This window comes from Anas acuta, chromosome 5 (assembly GCF_963932015.1).
Source record: "Anas acuta chromosome 5, bAnaAcu1.1, whole genome shotgun sequence".
In the NCBI taxonomy this organism is placed as follows: domain Eukaryota; kingdom Metazoa; phylum Chordata; class Aves; order Anseriformes; family Anatidae; genus Anas; species Anas acuta.
The window spans coordinates 18,728,368-18,753,505 of NC_088983.1; the positions used below are offsets into that span (position 1 = coordinate 18,728,368).

Consider the following 25,138-nt stretch of genomic DNA (forward strand, 5'->3'; position numbering starts at 1 on the left):
CATCTGCCACAAATGCTGTAAAACAGAAAGGGGTGCTCAGCCCTGCTCCTAGGAGTCAAAATGCAGTTTCAGCAGAGCCCCTCAGGGGTCCTGCTGTGGATCTAACTAGGGCCAACTAGGATTCCCAGGGAAAACCCCAAGGTTGCCAGCACCCCTCCTCAGGGCATGACCTCTCCCTTCGTGCTCTGCACCCCGGAGCCACTCCCAGCCATGCCACTTGTTCTCATACGAAAGACCAAAGGTCTTTCTTGTGCGTCGCTGGAATTTTCTCCTGTAAAGTGCTTATGTTGCCTATGATATGAGGGATGTGGTGGCAGCCTGAAGATGGGCTATGGGCTGCACAAAGGCAGTCACAGCTACTGGTGGCCAGAAGCTGGTGATGGCCTGGCAGTGAGAGATGTACAGAGATGTACCGGAGGAAGGATCCACTTGGTAGTAGATGAGGGGCACTTTGGCATACATCTTGCGACTGGGCTGCACAAAGAGCAATTTCACTGTGTTTTCCCAGGAAGACCCCCTAATCCTGTTATCACAACGCATCCTGAAGTCCCCTTGTCCATTCCCACACCCAAAATGGCTCCTCAACGGCTTCACTCATACTCAGCGCCCACACCCAGCATGGCAGCCCGCCACCACACCGCGTGGGACCCTCCGTGCCCTCTTCCAAAATGGCAGCCACCAACTTCAACCAGTACGGGCTGGAAACCCTTCCCCCTCCGTTTCCCTTTAGCAAAATGGCGGCGAAGCGCGCTCACGCCCCGCCCTCCGCAGGTGATTGCCAGGTTGCGCGGTCACGCGGTGGGCGGGGGCGAGTCGCCGGGGGGCCGGGGCGGGGCGGGGCGGGGCGGGGCGGGGCGGGGAGACCGGGATGGGGACGGAAGGGATGGGGCGAAACGGGCTGGGACCGGCCGGGATGGGAGCAGCCGGGATGGGAGCAGCCGGGATGGGAACAGCCGCGCTTCCCTCTCGCCCTGCGGCTCTGCTTTGCGTTTGGCTTCTGCTCGGCTCCAGCTGGGGCCCGGGTCCCCCTGGGGTCGGTGCCGTTCCGCGTCCAACGGCCACCTACGTGCTGGACGCCAGCAGCGGGCTGGGCAGGCAGTTCGACGGCATCGGCGCGGTCAGCGGCGGAGGGGTGAGTGCTGCCCCGGGACCTTGGTCGGGGGGGGACGGGGGAGACCGGGGGGAGGCTGCGGGGCCGGGAGTGGGGCGTCCGAGGTGCTCCCGGTGCCTTTGGTACGGGGTGAGGCGAGGCGGGGGGCTCGGGGAGAGCAGGAGCGGTGCCGCTGAGGGGCTGCGCTTTGCTTGTGATAAAGCTGCGTCCCTGTTCTCTAAACTTTCTTCGTTGAAGTGTATCAGAGTAGCAGGCGCTTAAAGTCTGCAGAAATATACAAGTGAAGGGTTAGAAAAACCTTGTTGTTTGTGCTTAGCAGAGCTCCTGATACTACGTTTACTTTGGTAGTTTTATTAACTACATGAAAGTGCCCAGGCTGAAAAATTGGGATATACTTCTGTATTTGAAAGCTAAGGTGTTCATATTTTCACCTTCTTTCTGTTTTAGGCCACATCTAGACTCCTCGTGAACTACGAAGAACCTTATCGCTCGCAGATTTTAGATTATCTGTTCAAGGTAAAGCCTGTTTCACTGCTATTCTGCATGAAATTTGGCATTATTATTTCTTATTGTTGAATGTTGGGACTCTATAGAGTAGTCAGTATAAGGATTAGACAAACTCCTTATAAATCATTCACTTCAAAGTTGATTTTTTGACTTAACACCTGAACATCGTAGTAGAATAGAAAGAGTAATAGGTTGTGTTAGTAACTGCAAGTTGTAGATGGCTGTGTAGCTAAGAGTGGAATGGTCTGTCTCAGAGAGAGATTAGATCTGTTAGTGCTAGGTTGTATGCTAATTCACGTGTAGGGAAACATTCAGCTTTCTTTTTTGAAAAGGTCACTTAACTGTTTTCAAGATTAGCAATTATGAATGCAATGTTTACATGTGTTAAATATTTTTTTCAGTCTTTCTGACTTTATTTTTATTATGGTTTAACTCTGCATGTATTGTTGTGGGATAAATAAATAAATATATATATATATATATTGTTCTCTCATAAAGAATGAGCTTCCTAGTGCTTCACAAGAGTTTTGATTCTGCTATGAAGAGCTAGAAGGCTCATTCTTCTGGGACAAGAATAGAACCAGTAAGACTAGTTGGTAGTCTAGTGTGTGAGTTCTGAAACCAAAGGAACAAGTTGCCTTCCTTCAGAATATGACATCTGCCAATATTACATATCTGATAGGTGCTAACTGTACAAAAGTTATTTTTATCAGAATCTTAAATTTTAGTTGTTGTCCTTGACAGTCAGCATGTTGTTCAGGAGCTTATTTCTTCAAATTATTTAAATTACTCTTTTGTTCCTGTTCTCAACATATTTTTATCATTCCTTTGTGACTAAATGAGGGCTAAATAATTTTGTGGCTAAAATAAATGGCTTAGCTGTTTGTTATCATTGTAGGAAGTGAGTCGGACAGGTTTGATTTACGTACGGATAGATTCACAAAATGTGAAAACTTACGCGTGGACTGCATCATTTCAATAGACTGTTCCAAACTAGTGTACTTCCAGTACAAGTGCAGTTACTGTAGAAGGAGTACAAATGTTACTGGTTTGTAAGCTGCTTTAGTTAGCAAGTGTAACCTGTGGTGTTACTCAACTTAATATATGGTAAGATTATTGCCCTGAACAGTAATAACTTGTTTTGCTTTTGGCACTGTAAATTACTCTGCTGAAAGAGGATGTCATGTCACTTTCAAGTAGTGTAATCCAGATGGCTGGAGGGGAATAGTTTACTGTGTAGTTTAAAATTGGTTACAAAGGGTAGAGTAAGGCATAATGTCTGACTGGAGTTTGGAGACCAAAATTGTGTGCTACAACACACATTATGAGTTTTCTGAAGGAACCAAAAAGATTGTGATAAAAGAAAATCTAGCTGAGAGGTTGTGATTTTCAAAATATTTTTGGTGTGTTCTTTCACCAAAACTTCTGAAACTGTCAGATAAGTGGGAAACAACTTTGCCTCATTCTCATTATCTTTTAATGCCTGACTTACACAGTAGAGATGAAAAAGGGTATGTATTAGAAGTTTAAAATAACATATGGAGGACTCATGGTAAACTGGGAAACATTTGTTTCTTATTTAAAAAACAAAACAACAACAAAAAACTGTATGCCAAGCAAACTATTGTCTGTGTACCTTTTTTCTTTTATAGAAGTGCATTCTTACGTCTTGAATTTTTTTTTAGATGCCAAAATTATACTTCGGTAATTCCATGGAGGGAGGCCAGCTCCATTAGTGCTTATTAATATAATGATTAGTTAGAGTTGCTCAAGCCAGAGCTTACAAAACCACCAATGGCTGAATGAACATACTAGGAATAGGATGACTTACATGTGCTTAAATTTTGTATTCTGTCTACTAGTCAGAGGCAAGGGAAACAGGATAGTGGACCAAGCGGCCACTTGTTTTCCAGTATGGCAACTTTTACTTTTCTCATGCTTTCTGTCTGTAGGTTATTTCTGACTCCTTCACATAAGGGGTGTAATCCTTTAAACCAATGAACACATTAATTACAAGGATAACAGCTCTGATTGTTTGATTATTTTTTTAAAGGAAATAATAAGCTTGACTTCTAATAACATTAAAAATACTGTTGTGTTCCTCATGTAGCTCATTCTGCATTGAGAACTCTTCAATAATTTCTTTAACGTAATCAATTTTAAAATCTACAGAGTGGGGGGAAGTGTCATTAACTGTGCAAGAGTCGGTGAAACTGGCTAAAGATAAATTTTTATTTATCTTTACCAGTTTTCTTTGGAAGCAGAATTTCTTGTAATCTCACATTGCACCTGATATGGCTGTTTAAAAATAATAAAAAAAGTATTGAATTTCCAGCATCCTCAAAACTGTGCACTTATTTGTTTCACAGTTCTTTTCAATAGTCTGACTTCTGTTTCTTTCTCTTTTTCCTAGCCAAATTTTGGTGCTTCTTTGCATATCCTCAAAGTAGAGATTGGAGGCGATGGCCAGTCAACAGGTACAGATTTTACAGGGTTTAACTTTTCATTGCAATGTGCTGTTAGTGATATGTCCTGCATGCTGCACTTGAGTTGAAAAATGCAGGTATGTTGTGTAGTTCTACTGAAGTTGCACAAAAAGATCAGAAACAATGTCTGCCAACTTGTAGATGAGAAATTTACACTGAGTTCTTAATATAATATAATGGTTAATAGGTTGTGTTTTAGACTAAGTAAGTTCTTTTTCCTTCCAAGATTGGGGAAGCTTTCTGAATTGCAGAGCATTTCTCAAACACTAGTTTAGCAATATGAATGCTGTAAAACTTTATTAGGGCTAGGTAGTATATGTCTTAAAACCATGAAAATGCACAGACAGCTGATCAGAAGCAGTTAATGTTTCTTTGGTTTCATGGCTGCAACGTTTCACTGGGGTGTCCTTGTCTGACTGACAGTATGCACTCTTTTTTTGCCTGGCCACAATTGCAGGTGAAAAAGTCTTGGTGCAGTTTGCCTAGTTTATTAACTTTACTTGTAAATGGGGTGATACATGTCTATTAACTGTTTGTTATTGAAAATTAAGAGTAACTAAATTACAGTTTATAATGTTTTTTCTTCTTTGCCCCTCCCTCCTATATGTCAGCATTTAGACATAACCTGCTGATTATACTTTCTACCATACATTTTTCGTTCTAACCTGTAACATTCACAGTAGTTGTTAAGACCAAGATAATAATGCTAAATCTGTATTTAGGATTATACCTGTGAATATAAAATGCTCGATAGTTAACCAGATTCTGATGCAAAAAAAAGAGGGCATAATCATTTTTTTTAAAAAAAAAAAAAAAAAAAAAAACCCACAAACAAACAAATGGAAATTTATGCTAAGTTAATATGCTAAGAATGAAGGGTGGCAAGTCTTGCATGTTCCCTTCCACTACTCATTTTGCTTTGAAGCAAAACAAAGAATGTGTGAACCGTATTGGAGTTGTGTGCCTGCATACTGTGGCAGTGAGCAATACAGAGAACTTTATAATGTGTAACAGCTTATGACACAGAAGATAATTGTGAACTACCTGTCTCTTTCCTTCCTAGATGGTACTGAGCCCTCCCATATGCACTATGAAAATGATGAGAACTACTTTCGGGGCTACGAATGGTGGCTGATGAAAGAAGCTAAAAAGAGGAACCCCCAAATTAAACTGATTGGTAAATTGTTGCATGCTTTAGGATTTATGTGCTTTTTTTCTAACTAACATATCTGGTCCGCAATTAACATAGTTATATTAATAGACAAATGTTTTTATGTTGCAGTAGGCAAGGTAGAGAATCTCTAGTGTTTGGTAATCTTGCATTGATATTTCCTTTAAACATACTATTTTTGCTTTGCTATAGTAGAATAACACTCTGAACAGTGAATCTCTAATAATTTGCTTGCATGAAGTGACATTAATGTTTAGATGCTATCACAGTGATGAATATAAATGATTTATTCTGAGGGGTGAATTTCTGAATAAGAGTAAAAAAAAAAAAAAGGAAGAATAAAGTAAACTTACAGGAAGTATGGATCTGTAAATCTTCCATGCACCAAGTTATGTCCTTATATGTCCTTATTACAAACCTGTCACCTTCCTTCCCCATTACAGTGCTTTCTGTCTTTTGCTTTGTTTGATACATACATAGTTAAGCTATAAGAAGACTTAGCTGTTTCTCTGTTTTGATCATGGGTTGTGTATGTGCTGTGACAGTACGAATGTGTAACCATAGATTTTACATGAAACACTTCATAGAATGTATTTCACATGAAAGAAGGAAAGTTTTTTTTTATTCTGCAAAAACAGTTTCAAAAACAAACCTTGATATAAATAATTTGATCCTGTAGTGAGGTGCTAGATGGTATGTGTGTACTTCCTGAAACTGGAAGCAATCTTTCTTACTAATCATGATAGATCTTGATTCCGAACCAGAAAAGTCAGCACATATTTGCTCAAAACAGCACTGAGATATTTTTGTCTTTGTGAAACTATTAACACTGAACTAGTTAAAAACTAAATGCTGGGCTCTTCCATGTGTGAAGGCCACCAATATTCCCTGATGAATTCTACAATTATCTGATGGACTTGGCATTTCAAGATATTGCATTTCTTTTAGCTTTTTGAAACAGTGAAATTGACCTTGATATCGAATACAAGTGCCTTTTGCTATTGATAATGCCTTCATATAGTATATTGCTTCCATTTTGTTTGTGGTTGCAGAATGTATTATTATAATTCTTACCTTTGTAAGAGCAAGCCAGAAATCAGCAGTCTCTGCAGGGCAGAGAAACCTCATAATTCAAACAAAATACACTGCATCATTTGTTTGTATACTTCTATCTCAATCAATCCATCTTCGTTTTAGTCTGAATAATTATTAATGTGCAGCATAGCAACCAGACATGGAAATAAATGTGGCTTGTGACTTGTTTCTGGTTTTTCATATAGTTTACTCGATTGTGTTGTACTTGATTGTGTCATATAGTTTACTTGATTGTGTCATATAGTTTACTTGATTGTGTTGTACTCTTATAACAAAGTGACAATATGAATGATAATTTGTAAAGTCTTTTATGACAAAGTCATGCAAGAGACAAGTTCCCTCCAAAGTAAGTTATAACAAACGTGCACATCTGTAACTAGTAAAAATATTTTTAAAGTAACCTTTAAAGTATTTCAAGGGCTTTATTTCCAGGAACTTGAAAGGTTGTCAGTGATGTTTGTGTTCTTTCCCTGTGATAATTCTGGTCATATAATTTATCAATATATGTAAACTTCCTGCTTTTAGAGTATCTTCCTCTCTGTATCACCAGACAGATACCCTTTCTCAGTAGTCTAATATGTTATTCCAGTTTCAACAACAGAATTATTCAGTTATGATGCTTCTTTTTATTTGATATTGCTTCAAATTTCAGTCAGCAAAATTTAAAAGGTATTTTCAGATAAGAAAGTTGTATTTTGTCCTACAGAAAGAAGTGGAACCAAAACATAAAGATTACTTTAAGTGCCTGCAAGCCTCCAAAAATATGACAGTTTTGCTGGCACCAGCTGTTGTATGCTACCAGTTTGTGTCTAGTTACCCCTCATTCAGGCATCAAATTTTGCCCCAAGGTATGACTTGGTACAGGATTTGCCAATCAGGTTCTCTTAGATAAGCACTGTGATAAACAGTAAGCTTACAGTCTATGACTGATTATTAATAACTTACCTTTTTCCTCAAATCAAGTGCTCAATAATGAGAAGAGGATATGCCTTTGAATTTACCTGTGATGTCTTATACAGAGTCAGCTGAAAATGTAGGAGGATCTGCTGAGGTTAATTTGTTATTCTTACTTACCACAAGATCTAGAAGGCTGCTGACACTTGAAAATGCTTTTTCATGATCCTATTCTTTTGTCCTCTATTATGATCAGATCATCACGTGTTCTGGAATTCATACTCAAGAGATTAACAAATTTGTGTTTAGTATTGATCCTTTGTCTAAAACTTTATGAACTGTTATCCCAAAGTGTTTAGAATGTTAAGCCTGTTAGAACTAATGCTGCACATATACAGAAATACTGCATGTAGTCAGTTGCTCTCTAGTAATCATAGGATAGTTTGGGTTGAAAGGAACCTTAAATGACATCAAATTACACCCCCCCTGCTGTGGGCAGGGGCACCTCCCACTAGATCAGGCTCCCCCCCTAAGGCCCCATCCAACCTGTCCTTGAATACTTCCAGGCATGGGGCATCCACAGCTTCTCTGGACAACCTGTTCCAGTGCCTCACCACCCTCTGAGTAAAAAATTTCTTTATATCTAATCTAAATCTGCCCTCTTTTAGTTTAAAGCCATTCCCCTGCACTCCTTGATAAAGAGTCATTCCTGATCTTTCCTGTAGGCTTCTTTACAGTACTGGAAGGGATGGGTTCCTAGCTTTTTTTTTTTTTTTAAATGTTTTGATCTTAACTTTACAACAGAATATGCTGTAATATAAATGAGTAATGTTTTATTGTCTTCATTGAAACTATGTGAATCTGAAGGACATACCTGCTTCTATGATTTTTGTAGTACTAATTACAGCTTGCTCTTGAATCTTACTTAAGTGGGCAGTCTACTTCACTCAGTATTTTATTCTTCTGTTTTTATTCTCTCTTCAGGACTACCCTGGACGTTTCCAGCATGGATAGGGAAAGGTGAAAACTGGCCCTATGACTATCCACATGTCACTGCTTACTATATTATTTCTTGGATATTAGGAGCTAAACAGTATCATGATCTGGACATTGACTATATTGGGGTCAGTAAAGCACAATTTCCAGTATATGCTGTCTATCTTAATTCCTAAGATTTTTGTTCTTTTCTCTTTGTTGATTACTGGGTAAAAGAGGGATGAAAAATAGTAATTGCAGTTTTGGCTTTTTCTGTTGCAGTGAGAAAGGAAGAAGTTATGCTAGTTTACAGTCTTTTTGTAATACTGGCCAATAATGCTGAAACAGTATAAAATGGCTAGATTCCTGCCTTCCCAATTCTAGAATGAAATTACCGGATAATTTGAGGGTTTTGAAACCTGTTTGAAACTTGGTCTTGTAATTTCCTGCCTTGCTTGCTCTGCCTGGGTTTCAGAAGTAACTGCCTAACAAAAAAACATTATGTTAAGACTTGGAGTTTGAGAGTCATATAACACAGCTTCTTGACATACAATATGGTTACTATTTTGCTGAAGGGCAACCCTCTACAACTTTTTCCATTTTTGCTTCCATTATTTAATTAATGAGTAGGTTAAGGTGCACATGTTACAGTATAGTATAACTGCTCCGTTTTGTTACAGAGCAATAGATGGAAGTAGTAAGTGAATATCTGAGAAAAATGTAATTTGGAGGTGAGAGGGAGAAGCCCACAATCTGGAAAAAAACACTTCATTATTTGACAGAGATCTAATGCTTTCTTTTTTTTTTTTCTTCTGCTTAAGAAAATGTCTGGATGGGATTCCTTTGAAAGCACTGTACTTATTCTGGGCTTCTGAGTGTTTTGATATGAGAGTTGTTTAACTGCAGAAAAGCTGAAAATCAACAGTCCAGAGGGAGGCTCTTAAAGTTATAGTTTCCATCCCTCTAGAAAAGCCTGAGCTTTCTACTGTAATGTGGGAAGGTGCATATATATGATATGTCTCTCTTCTGGAATATGTCCCCTTTGTTCTGGCTGACTTCATCTGTGTCAGTCTTGCACACTGGGTAACACAGCAATACTTCAGAAATTGAATTTGGGGGGGTGAGGGTTGAACACACCTTCTGCTCTAAAAGCACAGCAAGGTGAAAACTTAAAACCAGGTAAGTTCTGCAGATTAAATAATTGAAGAATGTCTGGCTGCTGTACTGTTACTTGACATTGCAATTGGCCTTTCGGGTTCTGTACCTCTAAGGAAGAGGAAGTTGTGATTCTACAAGCAGCGTGCTGACAGTTCATGTTGTCTGTTTTCTTGGTGAGTATTATACATGTATGAAACACAGGAAAGGAGTTAGGTCTGTGAAGGCTCAGAACCTGACAAAACAATTTTAATGCTGCTCTGATTCTACATTGTTTTCCTTCTGTTCTGGTTTGCAGCATGTGCTATATAATATACATAATTAGTTGTTTTATGGTGAGCCGCACAGTAAGTAAGGTTTTTTTTTTTTGTAATTCAGAAATCAACTGATCATATTAGCACTTGTGGAAAGATCTAGAAATATCCTTTTGGCGTTTTTGTCCTATAAAGAAACAAGCCTGCAAGTCTTCCTGAATTCTTCTCATTTATACAGAGAAGATAGATCTCATTTACACTAGACAGAAGATACACGTTGTGAGGACTTGCCTAGAACCAGCCAACAAGAAACACTGAGCTCTTGGCACATTTGAGTGGCAGGCTACTCAAAATCAAACAGACATCTTCCAGTTGGATGAAACTGTCAGTTTGTACATAGCTGGGTGACCTTCACCTACAAGGGCGCACATAAAACCTTTACTGGTGAACATGAGTCATAGTGCTCATGTTGCAGGTCAGGAAAAGTAAGAAGGTTTTTGACTTGGCATTTTGTTGTCCCTGATATTTGGTAGAAAGGAACGCCTCCGTTCCTGTTCTTGAATTTTGGGCTGTGTTTAGCTTAAACACCCTTTCCATAAAATAGGGCAACCCAGAGCAATCTAAATCATACAATTTTATGTGTCTTTACTTAAACTATACTGTGGTTCTCTTGTAGTCAGCTATGGATGTAGTCCTGTGTAAATTATAAAGAATTCAAAGTTTCATGGAATTATGTCCTGAAACTGTAGGCAATCATTCAATGAAGCAGTCATTTTATCTCTCCATATCAGGGTATGGCAACAAAGGCCCATTCTGTATGACCATGCCTTGAAGCCACAATGTTTTTTTTCAAGAGGAATTCTAACAAACTGTAGGCCCATAATGCTAATAATGTGTAATGTGGCAAACCATTGTAGAGCTCCCACAGCATTAAAGCAAGAATACAGGCAGTAGGTCCAAAAGTTAGATAAAACAAGCAGCTGTTTGGAACTTTCATATCAGCTCTCCAGCAGAGAATTCTATAACGAAACCAACCAGAACACTTTCTTCTAGGAAACTAAAATGGTGGAGTTCATTAACGATTGTGTAATCTCATGTGTGTGTGTATGTATGTGTGTGTGTGTGTATATATATATATATATATATATATATATATATATATATAAATAAAATCTTTTGTTATCTGTCCTGACTTCTCTAAATGGCTTTTTACTTTTTGCTTTATAGATATGGAATGAAAGGGCGTTTAATAGCAAATATATCAAGGTATGTATTTTTTTTTCCCTTCTCTAAAGTGAAATGTGCTTCTGAAGTTTGTCTTTATCCTATGTCAATGATTAGCTTTGCTGACTTTTCCTAGAAAAGAGACCTTAATCCTGCAACTGCTTCACTTACTAAACCCTTTCATGTAGTGGTAGCAGACATAGAATGCTAATGGAGTCAGTTCTTTAGATTTTTTTTTTTCTTCTGAAACTTATTTTGAACTTTGTGTGTTGGTGTATGGTAAATATGTGGAACACTTTAATGGAGGCTCCAGTTGAATCATCCAAATTTGTTTTTTTACTGTCTTAGAGTTAACTATAAAATAAGTCGCAGATCTGCAATTGCTTAAAAATTCTCTAGTGAAGTTCAAGTGGATATCATATCCTTAGATTATTGTTATAAAACTGCAAGTTCTTATATTTTCTGCTGTATTTCTCTGTTTTCTAATCTACTTTTATCATAATGTAAAGTTCCTTTATTTTAACTATGCAAAAGTCAATGCATCATGTTTGAAATGAATTGGAGAGAGACAGTATTTCACATAACTGACACTGAGGTATCACTAAGCTATCACTGCTCCCCTTGCCACATACCCTTCTCTGGAAGCTTGCTTCTATTTATGTTGAAGTAGAAACTTAAGTTTAAGCTTCTGCTATATTCACTTCCTTGTTGCTGCTTCAAGGCTAAAAAGCAATTGCATTACTGCTTTTTAAAAGCAAATAAAAGTTGAACTGAGTGTGTAGAAAATTATCAAATTTCCTTACTGAGCACAGCAGATGTTGGATCCCATCTGCCTAATTATTCAGTTAGTGGCTATTAGAAAAGTTACAGTTCTTACAGTTTCTGTACGCTGGGTAAGGTTAGTCATGTCGTTTGACCTTGGAACTTCTGTCATTATTTTATTCATTGATTAATTTCAATAGAATAGTACAGTAGAATGGTGTACAACAGTCAAACATGATATTAAGGGTGGAGGGGGGGAAGCACACCCTTCTATAAGGCTGGGATATAAAATTCTGCCTGTTCCTTAAAACTGGGTGTTCTCCTATAAAACCTTTTTTCCTTCCTATTGTATAAGTAGATGAGTAGCTTTAGATATATTTCCTATGATTTGTAAGCTGCTTTGAGCGAGGGAGGTCAGGAAGCACTGGCAGAAAACTGTGCTACCATTATACCTGGTACAGACAAAGAGAAACACCTTATCTGTTTTTATGAGTTTCTTGTTAACAGATATGTTAATCAACTATGTATCATAAACTGATTTATCTGGTTCACTGCCAGCACAGCAACTTAGTTTCTAAGACTGTAGTGGGTTTATGGTCATAACTTAGACCAACTTCTGCTAGTTATGCTTCGTTTCATTACTAATTGTATTAAAGTGATTTTGTAGCAGCCTGTGAAAGTTAGTCTAGACCATTGGTTCCTTTTGGACGCAGAGGTTTGGCAGTAGTTTTATTGACATACAAAATCCATGCCAGAGAAAATGCAAAAGCACTAAAGTGTGACATAAAACATCTTGGTAACTATGCCAAGTTGTCATGTTTCTTCATGCATGTCTAGTAGCAAAACTCTTGTGGATTTTGTTAGTGAAGCTGCTTAAATCCCTGTCCAAACTTGTTCAGTGGGTATGTTTAGAATCCTTTTAAAATATGTCATCCTGATGTGTGTTTAGTACAAGACATAGGCTTTTTTTCTAATGTAGGAAAAGCGTTTGTAGGGCTGCCTCTATAACAAAACAAACAAACCAAAACAACAGAATGCAGAAACTAGACGTTTTCTGCCTTATTTAGTGCCAAGAAATTTAGGTGCTGGGATTTTCTTTCTTTGAAAGAGAAGTTATCCACTGATCAGGTATAGGCTAAAGGAAAAATCTGAGGATACTAATAGTCTCCTAAAAGATAATTACAATCATAAGTAATTTTTGCTGGTAGGAAGTAGAGGGAAATGCTCGTGCCTGGGCTGTTTACATAGAAATCCGACGTTGCTCAGTACCTATGTTATAAAAGCAAAACCAAACAGCACTGAAAACACTTGCTTACAGTTTGGAATAAGGCAATGCAAGTAGGATAGAAGATAGAGTAATGTGCTTTTTGAGCTGCAAGTTTTATTTGTTCGCTACCTAGGTGATATGTTGCTAGGAAAGTCGATGAAACAAGCTTTTGTAAAAAATAAGTATTGGAGAGAAGGCAGATCTTATTATAAATAAAATACTCATTTTATTTCATTATATCACTGATTGAAACAGGTTCTTTTTTGCTCAGTCCTCTGCAGCGTCACCTGGATGTTTTCTAATCTGTTTGCCTTGGCTTCCAGATGTGAGGAGAATGTGGAGAACAACTCTAGAGCAGATGCATTCTACATGTTAGCTTTTTTAGCACAATTGAATTGGGACAACTTTTGGCTTCTAGAGCTATATTTTTAAAGTTTTACCCTAAAATCACCAAAACATTAATTGAAAAGTATCAATCTTCACCCGATTAATTGATATAATGTTTTATTTAACACTTGTTTTATCATACGTTCTCTTACTCTGTGCTGCCATGTGGCACATCTATTCTACAATCAATGATTCTGTTTGCAGTCAGCCATTTGAAAAAGACTTACTAAAATGTTCAGCAAACATATTCTATAATGACAAATATATGACAGATCAGTTTAAATTCTTCGTTATTTTGCTAAATTTTTACTTATATGAAATTATTTTAGTTGCTTCATCCACTAAGGCTCCAGTTGTGTTTCTTATAAAGTAGAAGAAACAGAACAGGGAAGCAATGATTCTGTGGCTTGTCAATTCTTCCAACTATACTTTTAAATACTGTCATATTAAATTGACCCTAAAATTTAATGAGTATCTTCATACACATGCCTGTACTGGGGTTTGGGGTGGCTGGAATGACATCATTCTGCATATGTTACTGTGGAGTAGATTGTGTGTCTACAATTCTGTGTCCTTGGTACTTACTTTCTTACATGGATGTTCTGCAACATTTCTAGTTATTTTGTTCTACTGAGCTATCTTCATGATTAGGCAGTTTTTCTGAATGTCTGACCTACTAAATCTTGCTGTATGTCCATTGGGTGTTATCTTTTGTCTTAATTCTATCTGCTCCAGAGGGCTGCTAATGTTCTTCCTCTTTCAAAGATCACTTAAGTCTTTGAATATGGTCATGTCTTCCCTCAGTTTATTTTCTAGGTTAAACAGCACTGGTCATGACAATCTTCTTTGTAGGTCATACTTTATTAAGTCTTATCTGTTATCTCTGCTGTGGAATAGGTAGAAAGAATCCAAATCTAGAAATGCACAGTTCAGAAACAAGTACAACTTTCCTTTTCCTTTGCAATACGCTGGCACTATTTCTCCTTTGGTGAACCGCCATCATCCTCAGAACCATTTCATCAGACTTTCTGTTTACTTTGTGGTATACACCAGTTATTGGTGCAGCTTGTTGTACTAAAAGTCATTTATGAGTGAATAATTTCTGGACTATTCTAATTTGTCAATTTCCTCCTTGCTTTGGATCCTGCACAAATTTAAGGGATGTACTTTGTCCATGAAGTATTTTAATAAAAATAATTATATCTATGGAAGTTCTTTCTACATCCCAATTAAGAAGTCTTTGCAGGCTCATCCTGATCTGGTCCTTACTGCAAGTGGATAGATCGCTGTTACTTTTATTTTCTAGTAGTTTTCCTACTTGTAGTATGTTTTAATTCTAGACATCAGTTAGGAAAGTATTGTGGGAAACATCTTCAAATGCCTCAGTTTCTTAAGATTTTTTGTTAGTTAACTAGTCTCTAAAAATATTTTCTTTTCAGGAGTGTCATTTTTGTCTACCTGTGTATCTTTTTCAATTTCTTTACTCCAATTGAGTCAAACATGTTTATAGACTTTGAAAGTGCTGTTATCATTGAACTGGCAATATCTTCTCTTCCAGTCAGGTGCTTAGTATTGTACAATACTTGGGGCTAGAAATGGAAATTCTGCAGTCACATGTTGAAGAAAGTATCTAAACAAATACTGGGGAGTAGACCTTGAGATTTAACGTCTTGCAGTGGTTTAGGTTGGCAAAATGATCTAGGCTCGTCTTCAGTTTTCTGAAATGTTTAGTATGTTTTCCTCTGATCTCTTCTTGATACTGAAGAATTCTGAAAACCATCACACTGGTGGCTATCAGGAACAAAATTTAAATAGATAAAATTTCTCTGTGTTCACTCTTTAATCTGTGCAATGTTTGTAAGAGGAAGACTGGGTGCAGCCTGATGACTAAGTTGATACAAGGCTGTAGCATCGATCTAGCCTCATTGTGGTTTTGCTTTTATGAAAAAACCTGTACCAAACTAATGCTTATTAAAACCAAAATAATTTGTAGAATTATATTGTTTAAATAGTGGAAAAGCTTTTTTTTTTTTTTTGCAAACAGCTTCTGACAGCATCTGATCTTAATATTGTCAGGGATGCTCAATAAAATGTTTCATGCTATGAGTTTCAAATTACAGTGACTTTAATAATTATACCTTTACAAATTTTTTAGTAAGCTTTATGCTTTGAAGGCTTCAAGAACAGAACTTCACTGCTTGTATTCTTGCTGAAAGGTTATTAACAAGCTTAGTATCCATTAGATCTAGGCTTGCTTGTCACCAACACTTGAACTTTGTTTTGGGTCCTTCTCTTGACTGCACATCAAGACAGAAATGCTCTCTATTATCCTTCATGTTGGTGGGCATCTATTATAAGAAATTATAGAATCTAAGGATTCATGACTACTGTCAAATACAGTCAAATGACTTGGAAAAAATCTTCCTTATGTATGCATGCATACAGCACATACTACATAATCTCTGTATATCTAAGATTGAAGAAAGTGTTTTAGGCTGTGGACTGATGTCCTTTCCCAGATGCAGTTGCAGGTGGAAACCACTGGAAAAAAAAATATATGTTTTTAAATTGAGCGTTGAGTTTAAAAACATGTTTATAATGCCAGCCTATTTCTGTGTGGCTATCTGACTGTCAGAGATAACCCTTCAGTGTTAAAAGTACTTGTCAGTAACTTTACTGTGGTTATTATTGTAGGAGAAGTGAGAACTTGTCTTCAGAGCAAGATCAATAACAGATGCTTCCACTGACTGCTCCTTCAGTTTTTAAATTGTTAACAGTCTTAAGTTTTCGTGTTGCATGTGTGATGAAAGGCTGCACTTTAAGTGGTGTTATCTGTTACTAAGGTACTTCGACAGTCTTTGGACAGACTGGGTCTAAGGAACATTGGCATCATCGCTGCGGATGGAGACTGGAACATTTCAAAGGAGATGGTAGTTGATCCCTATCTTAATGATGCTGTTCAGGTAGTCGGGTAAGTGTGGGAGAAGGGACACATTACTTACCAGTTAATTTCTTTAAAATCTTCACCTCCATTTTGAGAAGTCATTCTGTTTTTCTCCCAGCTTTCAATTTAGTGCATGTCTAAGTTGATCTTGTAATTCTTCCATCATTTATTTCAAAAATTGAGTTAGGAGCTAGATCTTAGGCTTCTTGCCTTGTCACTAGCAAATGACAGAAGACTGCTAGCTAATCTCCAGGTGCATCTTCAAAGTCAGAAAAAACTTTAAGATAATGAAAAACTCTTGGTCTGGAATCCGTTTTAATTTCAGATGAGCTTGAACTTTCGCCGTGTTACTTCTTACTGTTGCAGCATTCCCTGCAACACAAAGATTCTTTGCTTATGATTTTTCTGATCACATTGAAAGGGTAGTAGACTACTTATTGCTTTCATCTGATAACATCCAAAGTTGTTTTTTTTATCTATACCACCTATCCCAATTTCAGCAGGTAGTAGTGCGCACTGTTGCAGTTCTTACAAATGGCAACTTGATTATTTGTTTGCACACTTGCTCCCTGATACGCTTTCTACCTTGCTTTTCTTGCTTGCTCTGATTTTTCAACACTATTAGATTTTTTCAAAGCTATAGCATGTTTACAGTGGTAATCAACTCTTCATGTATAAATTGTTCACTTGTGTTTTGTCTTTCTTACCTCTGTTACTAGCCTTACTGTGGTAAGAATGTGTTTGTGGTCCATAACGTACTGTTTGTCCTCATTTATATGTAAGGATCTGTGATATACTCAAAGTTATTTAAACTGATATATGGTGCAAAGGTTACAGCAAGACAATTAAGCAGGGATTTCATAAAGAAACAGTTTTTGTATGTGCTGAGCTTATAAATGCTGGAAGTAGCTTCCAGAGAAGTAGCAATTATAATGCCAGTGTTGTATAGCTAACTTGGCTCAAAAAAAAAGAAAATAAAAATTGTATGTGTTTATTTCTGACTTGCCTAGAATAACCAAGACTTGAACCTCAGCAAGTTCATATTGCTTTAGGAAGTGTTCTAGTTATGATTTCTATGCTAATGAAATACTCTTTAAGATGAGCATTCTTATTTGTTGAGATTTTTCTTGAACATGATACATGTTTTTTCCTCAACTTCCCCACCCCCACTGACCAGAATGAAGAGTTAGAGGAATATTTTCAGTAGTGCTATCTATTATGAAATTCAGCTATATACAGAGGCAACAAAACAAGAACACCATGTTTTTCAGCCAGTACTGACTTTAAAGCACCAACTATCAAGCAGTTCTTGCTGACCTAGAAAAAGATAATAGTAGTTACACATCTGTCCTTTAAGTTCATAAACTTGGTAAAAGTACACTATATCTGTATGTCTTGTAGATATCTGTCTAGTTGCTTGCAAAATCTGCTATTCAATCTGTTTTCCTCAGTAGTATTGCACTCTTTTCTCTGAACTCCTTTCCCTATATGTTGTTCTGTAATCTCTTTGCAAGTATAACCCTCTCAGTGACTTTGTCTATTTTGAAATGGCAATCTGGAATTAAAGTTACATTGTTTATTTAGAAATTATTGGAATGATTGCTTTAGTATCCACCCATAAAAATTATTTGATGTTTACCTTTCTTTGTTTTTCCTTTCATGTTCTTTTCCTTTCTTTTCATCAGGTAGTTTTTAATCTGATAGTTTACAAATGGTATTTTAAGCAGGGAACAGTGCTAAGGTATATTAATGATAGGGTTCTGTGTTTTTTTTCTTTTTTTTTTCCCTTTCATATTCAAGCTCTCTGCTGGCTTGGAATCTTGCTGCGTTTAAAAGATAGGGGACTTAATATTTTCTAATTAAAACAAAGGCTACCTGTTGTAACAAAAGCTGTTATTGTTCAGTGTGTCTCAATTTCATTGGTGGAGGAAGTAGTCTTAGTGAACATACTGCTTGCCATTATTTCATATAAATGAGGTGCAGCAGCTGCCATTGAAAAATAGGTGTTACTTTAGATGAAGGAAAAAAGCCTTTATCTGTTCCTAAGTCAAACGATGTACTTGGTACTCATAAAGTGCTTGGAAATAGAAGAAAAATGTAATTTAGTTAGCTTAAGTCTTAAATTGTGTTATGCTTCCTTATTTTGTTTGGAATACTGCCTTTGCTACTGTCTTCCTATGTTATTTTGATCAGTTCTTTTTCTGTGTGTAGTATATCTTCCTACTACTTTCTCCCAGAATGTATTACTTACAGCTTGGTGCCACCTCTTCTGTGTTAGATATGGATTTGGTTTTCAGAGTTTAACAAAGCCTGGCTTTTTGGCAAGTTCTTTCTGAAAGGCTTGTATGATGGTATGCAATTAGACTTGAATATATTACAAATTTTTTTCTGATCTTTATTTAGAAGTCAACAAAGTAAAATGTTTCTCTATAATTCTCATTGGTTTTAGTTATCTTTGACTTGTAAGTCATTTTTAATGGGCAGCAATTGTTGGGTGTTTTTAAATAAATAATCTCCCTTCAGGTCAATTTGTTTGCTGAGAGAAAAAATATTTTGTGTTGATGTATCATGAGTGTTTTCTAATACAGTGATCAAATAGCATAAACAATGGCTGCCGTTTCAATTTTTTCCTCTCTCCTAGTGGCATTTAAAAAATAAGACTTGCCATGATTATTTAATTACTTAAAAGGAATGAGGAGGGGTGACAGGAGTTACTTTGTAAAGACTATGGCTTTTATGTAAGGGATGATTGTTTTGTTGATTGTTACAGTTAATGTAGTCACAGCTTTAAGGGAATTGTTAATCAAAAAAGCCATCAAGGAAGGCTTTTTCAGTCCATTAAGAAGAACAAGTTCAGTTCACTGTCATTCGCTTTCTCCGAGGTAGAAGACATTTTCTGTAAGAGAGAGAAACTAACTTGTCCAAGAGTATGTGAAGCTGACAGGAGAATAAATATTAATTGTAGAAAATGCTGTCTTTAGGATTTATTTTGTGATTTTTAGACCATAGTGATTTTGCCATCTGTTTTAAATAGGATTTTTGTTTTACATAGTTCAAAGCACAAGCTGGAAACTATTTCTTCATTCTGTTTTTATGTAACTGATCCCAAGACATAATTGGGACATAAATTGTCTCGATTTCATACTGTAGATTTTACTTATAAAAGAACCTTTACTTGTAAAAGAATCTTTTTTTTATGTGGTATAACTGGGATGTTATCTGTAATTAGATGGAATGCCTCCCTAGCCTCATAGCGCCGAGGTTTCCTAGTTGAGTTTGAATATCTTCACAACTCGCTTGGGAAGCTTATTCTACGTTTTTGACTGTGCTCCTGTTCTTTTACCTTTTATCTCTTTTCCCCCTTACTTTTAAGTTTTTATACATACTTGAATCTTCCAGTCTTCCATTAGTTGACAGCCTGTACTGTTGCAGGGGATTATTCTGTCAAAGGTGCAGGACTTCTTGTTTGCATTTGTTGAGCTTGACAAGGTTCCCATCAGGCTGTTTTGTTGTTTTTTTTTTTTTTCTCCCAGTCTGTTTAGATCCTCATAAATAGCAACCCTTCTTTTCAACATATAGCCTGTGAACTTCCTGATTTTTTTTGTTGTTATAAAGTTATCAAACAGTACTGGCCCTATATTAGCCTATGGGGACTTCATGAGTGATCATTGCCTGGTTGGACTGCCCAGTTTGGTGGAAGGCCTTAAAGACAAGCCGTAATGACATCCACTGATTTTACCTTGGTCACACAAGTAGTCAGTCATCTTGTCACAGAAAGCAGTCAGGTTTATCAGGTATCATTTGCCCTTGGTAAATCGTGCTGCTGTTCCCAGTCATCTCCTTGTCTTTCATGTGCTTGGAAATGGCTTTCAGGGTGATCCTCTCTAACATTCCTGGTGAGGATAGTTCGATAGGCCAGTAGTTTCTCAGATCCTCCTTCTTGAAGCCAGGATTCCAACTGCCTTTCTTTAGTTATCAGGAACATGCCCTAATTACAAAATGCTTTAGCCTTGATATGTATGTTAAGTCTGCAAACCAAATATTGCCTTACTCTAATACAAGATATAACAGGAAAATACAGTGCAAATAAAACAGTACCATTGAGTTCAGACAGTGTTCTTAAGACCCTTAAGGGGCAGGAAGTCTTAGTATTTCAGACTGCAGGTAAGCTATTTCACTTTCTCATCTATGCGAAGTCGTGCAGCACTGTTTCCTGTAGGTAGAACTAGAAGGTAGAACTGTTAGAGATGCTCCTGTGTATGTTTCTACAATATATACAATATATCAAGTTTGAGAGCCCTCAGGCATTTGAAGTTACTTGAATTGTAAGCACAGCAAATGCTGTTTAGGGGCCTTCTGGATTTCAAGAAACTATGTTGTTATGTTAGCCTTGGCCTTATGTGACATCTTCGATTTTTTTTTTGGTAATTTTCAAGGCCTTAAAATGTGTCTTGGGAAGTATACGTTGTTAGCAATTATAAAGCTTGAGAATAAAATGCAGTTGAGTAATAAGGTGTGTTTGTCCGGGGTTTTTCTTGTTACTTCTGCTGGTTGTATTTAGGAAGAGCTGATCTCACTTCTGTGTTGCTTCACCGTTAAACTGAAACAGTGGATTAGAAGGACGGAAAGGCGGAATCAGCTCTTTTTAATTAAGCGTTTGCTTTGCTTTCGCAAACCTTTGACAGTTAACATTCAGATGTCCTTGCCCTGCTGTACGTGGTTCTCATAGCTTAACCCTCCGCATTGTAATGTTGAAGTGGCTGTTCTGCAAGTAGATTATCTTGCATGAAATGTGCTAGGCTTTGTCTGCCTCTAACTTCGTCTGCAGTTTTGTGTGTGAGAAAACAAGAACCAAATGTTTTTCACTTTGCCTTTTGTCATGTACTTTGGGGTTTGGCATGGCAGAAGAAGATATGTCCTCCTTTGAAGGCAGTCTGTGCTTGACAATCTGTTTGTTACATTTTGTTTGGTGTAACAGTTTTTGTCCCAGTTGCAACAACAAGAATTGAAACATGATATGGTTTTTCTGAAGTGTGTTCAAACAGTGCTGAAGGAGATGCTGCCTTTCCCAAGATAAACTTCTGACAATTTGAAAAACATTTTTTGTCCCTTCTCTGTTCTTTGCTCTCCTATTTTTTTCTTTTTTTTTCCAAGCTGTTGAGGTACACATTGGATAAACATGGCCTGCAGCAGGTGAGGATCATAGCCAGCGATAGACTGTGGGAGCCCATTTCCTTTGTCTTGCTGCTTGACTCTGAGCTCCACGACGTGGTCGATGTCATTGGGTAGGGGGTTCTCTTTTTTTGTTTCTTGGTGGTTTGTTGAAAGTTTGTCTTATTGCTTCTTTTCGAATGGCATAACCAAAGCTTTACCTCTCTGTACTCTTACCTGTGGTGAAAGGTTTGACACTGTAATCTTTCTTACTAACCCACATCATGTCAGATGAGCTGTTGTCCTGGTCACAGCTTAAACTCTTTAATTGAGTGAGTTAGTCTCCTGTCATGTGCAAGACTCCAGTTGGCTGTGGCTGTGCATTTGATTACTTGAGGGGGTTTTGGAAAACCCTTTTTTTCCTGAGTTGGTTTGGTTCGGTTCCTGTATTTGATGTGCAAAAAGTACTTGAGTACTTATAAACAATCTTGTATTACTGACTTGCACCACTCTGTTGTTGAAGAAACTGGAGTGTGTCAGAATTGAATTGGTGCTTTGATTATTTAAAACAAAAAATATATACCTCTCCTCAGTTTTCTGTTTTGTTATGATGGGAGCCTTATTTCGGGAAGTATTAAATCAGCTGACTTGTTTCTCTAGTTCTGGGTTTCGTCACATGATGGTGATATTTTATGAAGGCATTACACTAAATTTGAAGCTGATTACTGACTTCTGAATATAAATATATGTAAGATTTGCTCATTAACTTCTTTTTCAGTGGCTCTAAATTTTAGTTAGGTTCCATGGACTTGGCTGACCTAGCCATATGCTTCAACTTGTCTTTCATTCATAGAATCACAGAATCTTCTAGGTTGGAACACACCTCCAAGATCACCTAGTCCAACCTCTGACCTAACTCTGACAAGTCCTCCACTAAATCATATCACTAAGAAATGTTTAGATATTTTCATTTCTTGGTGGTTTGTTCAAAGTTTGTCTTCATGTTTATATATTTGACCCACAGAGGCAGAGGAATGAAAGCTTTCCTTCTAAACATGGAGAAGTCTGTATTCCAGGAAAAAAAACAACCCCTCCTCTCACTCTGAACAATAAAATAACATCCTAACAGTTTCTAACAGTTTCTTGCAGGTTGTTCTTTTGGATATGTGTGGGTCAATAAGCAAAAGCAATTATCAACTCACTCTGACCAGATACAAACTCACTGTAGTTACGATGATCGCAACATAGCGTGATTCCTTTCTGCTTTTCTTGGCAGATACAGTATGTACTTAGTGTTAATTCCGGAAGCTCAACTATTTTCTTGCTATTTCAGTTAACTGTAGTTGTTTAATTCTGTGCAAGAAATATAAATTTTAGAGTCCTTACCCTGATTCAGTCATAACAGGGAGCTGAAATAGACTCCTTTTGTGTGAAGGATAATCAGTTAGCTACTGGGCATTCAGTGGTGCACATATCAACAAAGGATTTTTCAAAAATATTGTTGGGGTTTTTCTAATTTGAAGCTGCAAAAATATTTCAGTTAGCCAGTATTTGACGTGAATATACAAAAAACAAATTTGGCTTTGTAACCTGATTTGTGATCTCTGAGACTTCCTGTCAGAGAAGCTGGAGGGAAAGTTAGTTAAAGCTACTGCTTTTGTTATTTTGCAATGAGGGAGAGAGTCCTGAAGAGATACTGTAAAACCCTTAATAATGTTCACCCACAAAGGAATGACCCAGGTTACCGAAGCTCTTTATAATGTGATATTTCCAAACAGCTTTTCAGAGCTATTACAGCTGCATTAATTTTACCAGTGAAACGAAATACAATGAATTAAACAAGTATTACTCATACAGATTTAAATTACATAGCAACTCCTGGAAAAAAATGTTTTTCAAAGATGGGCTTGCAAATTCTATACTTATTCATAGTACTTTAGATGTGTTACTTGTTTGTAACACAATGTAAGCTGCTTACATTGTAATTTAAATTTAAACTACATCAAATTTAAATTGAAAATATTAAAATTAAAAATATTTTTTAATCTAAAATTTAAAATTTTGTGTGTTGTGCTGTTAGAGGCCAAGCTATTCTGACTCACCATGTTGGAAAAAAAAATCCCCCTTTTCATGCTGTTAATGGAAAGAAAACAGGAAGATTTTACAGAGTGTCAGTGAGTTCAAGAATAACAGATTTAATTTTTTTTACCTAATATTAATTCAGAATGTCATTAGGTGACAACTGAGTCTTTTTGGTTAGAATAATCAATGTTCTTAACTAGATCTGTTTTAAATAGGAATTTGGGTAAACATAAATGTCACAGAAAACTAAGCCTTTTAAAGAAGTTGGTCAAAACTAATTATGTACAAATTAACAAGAGTAATGTCACAACGTCTTGTTTTTCCATGATAGAATATATGATGTGTGCGCTAGTACAAATTCAAACTGTCCCCCTGTTGCTTCCAGGCCTACATTCTGACTAAGAAAGAGAAGCAGGAATAACAAGTGATATTAGCTGACAAATTGTATTTTTTTTCTAGAGGTGCTGAGAACTAGATTTTGAGGTTTTTGTAAGTAGTGCTTTTTTGCAAAGCTCTGTTGCAGTGATGGTGTTATGTAGTCCTTTTTTTTTTGGTTTAATTTTTACAACCTTGTACAGATATATAAGAAATAAAGTGGGGAAAAAAACTGCTATTTCTAACTTTTTTTTAATTCCCTCCTCTCCTTTGGTATATTGCTATGTGCAGGAAAATTGAGCTCTATAGACTTTGTTCCTGTGTAATTTTATATAAAGCTCTTAACCACCCTTCCCCACCCCCCAAATTTTGGTAAAATAATTTTTTTAACTCTTTATTAAAGTGTTCTTCAGGACATGGAATGTAGGAATACAAATCTTTTCATTTTCTGTCTTATCTTTGCAAGCTACATGTTTTACACCATTAGAAAAAAAAAGTTTCTTGGTACTAAGGTAATACTTGTGCTTCCAAGCTAAAGGGAAAACGTTTGCTAATTTGTACAAGGATGTAGTTAAAATCTTTACTGTGTCTTATGTTACCATTAGTGAAGCAAGGTGTGAAAGACTACAACAATGGGAAATGGCCAATTGTCCAATAGGGAGAAAATACTTGAAACCAACAATCAATACAGAAAAAATATTATTGTTCCTGACCCACAAATTGATAAACTTGTCAAGTTTCAGCCTAGTAGTAAAGGAAATCTTTATGCTTTCCTTTCCAGTGCTGATAGTTCATTTTAGTATATGCATTTAGTGTGTTCAATGTGTGTCCTAACTGAGGGGAATGATCTTGATTTCTGCAATGTTTTATTTCAGCTAGGCTAATTTGCCATATTGAAATGCTGCAATTGAATGTGATCAGTAGTCTTTATTTGGGAGAAAGTATATGTACTCTAAGAAAGGCTTTGCCAAGAAACCTAGCTTTGATCATGTTTCAGTTATTTTCAGTTTACGCCTCTTTAGCTCTTATAGTCCATACCGCCTGTTTGAAAGCTGAATTTGTTGAAAAGAATGAGCTAAGTTCATGTTCAGGTGCATTAAGACATTAATGCCATTAAGTTTTTAGAATAATGCCTAGTGCTGTATCTTGCTGTTGGTTTATAATTAAAGTTTTGTCTAATGTAGTACAAAGCGTGTATTTCTCTTAGCGTAATGCAAGTACTCATACAAGTTATCAAGCTTAATTTCAGGATAAAGCTTTGCTTTAGCTAGCTGCAGACATTACACGATGTATTTTAA

The 25,138-nt window shown here is 36.9% G+C and overlaps 1 protein-coding gene across 2 annotated transcripts in view; it reads left to right on the forward strand.

Moving 5' to 3' along the window:
• Window positions 1–841: 841 nt before the first annotated feature.
• The window catches only part of GALC (galactosylceramidase), a 40,608-nt gene continuing 16,311 nt past the window's right edge, over window positions 842–25,138 (forward strand). The window contains exons 1-7 of one of the 2 annotated variants that reach the window (XM_068683012.1): window positions 842–1,132; window positions 1,559–1,627; window positions 4,032–4,095; window positions 5,168–5,281; window positions 8,249–8,388; window positions 10,876–10,914; window positions 21,387–21,517. In XM_068683012.1, the coding sequence (XP_068539113.1) occupies window positions 869–1,132; window positions 1,559–1,627; window positions 4,032–4,095; window positions 5,168–5,281; window positions 8,249–8,388; window positions 10,876–10,914; window positions 21,387–21,517 (821 nt within the window). In that variant the 5' untranslated portion in view covers window positions 842–868. Of the gene's footprint in view, window positions 1,133–1,558; window positions 1,628–4,031; window positions 4,096–5,167; window positions 5,282–8,248; window positions 8,389–10,875; window positions 10,915–16,131; window positions 16,260–21,386; window positions 21,518–25,138 lie in introns of both variants that reach the window. The other variant, XM_068683013.1, reaches the window with a different exon arrangement.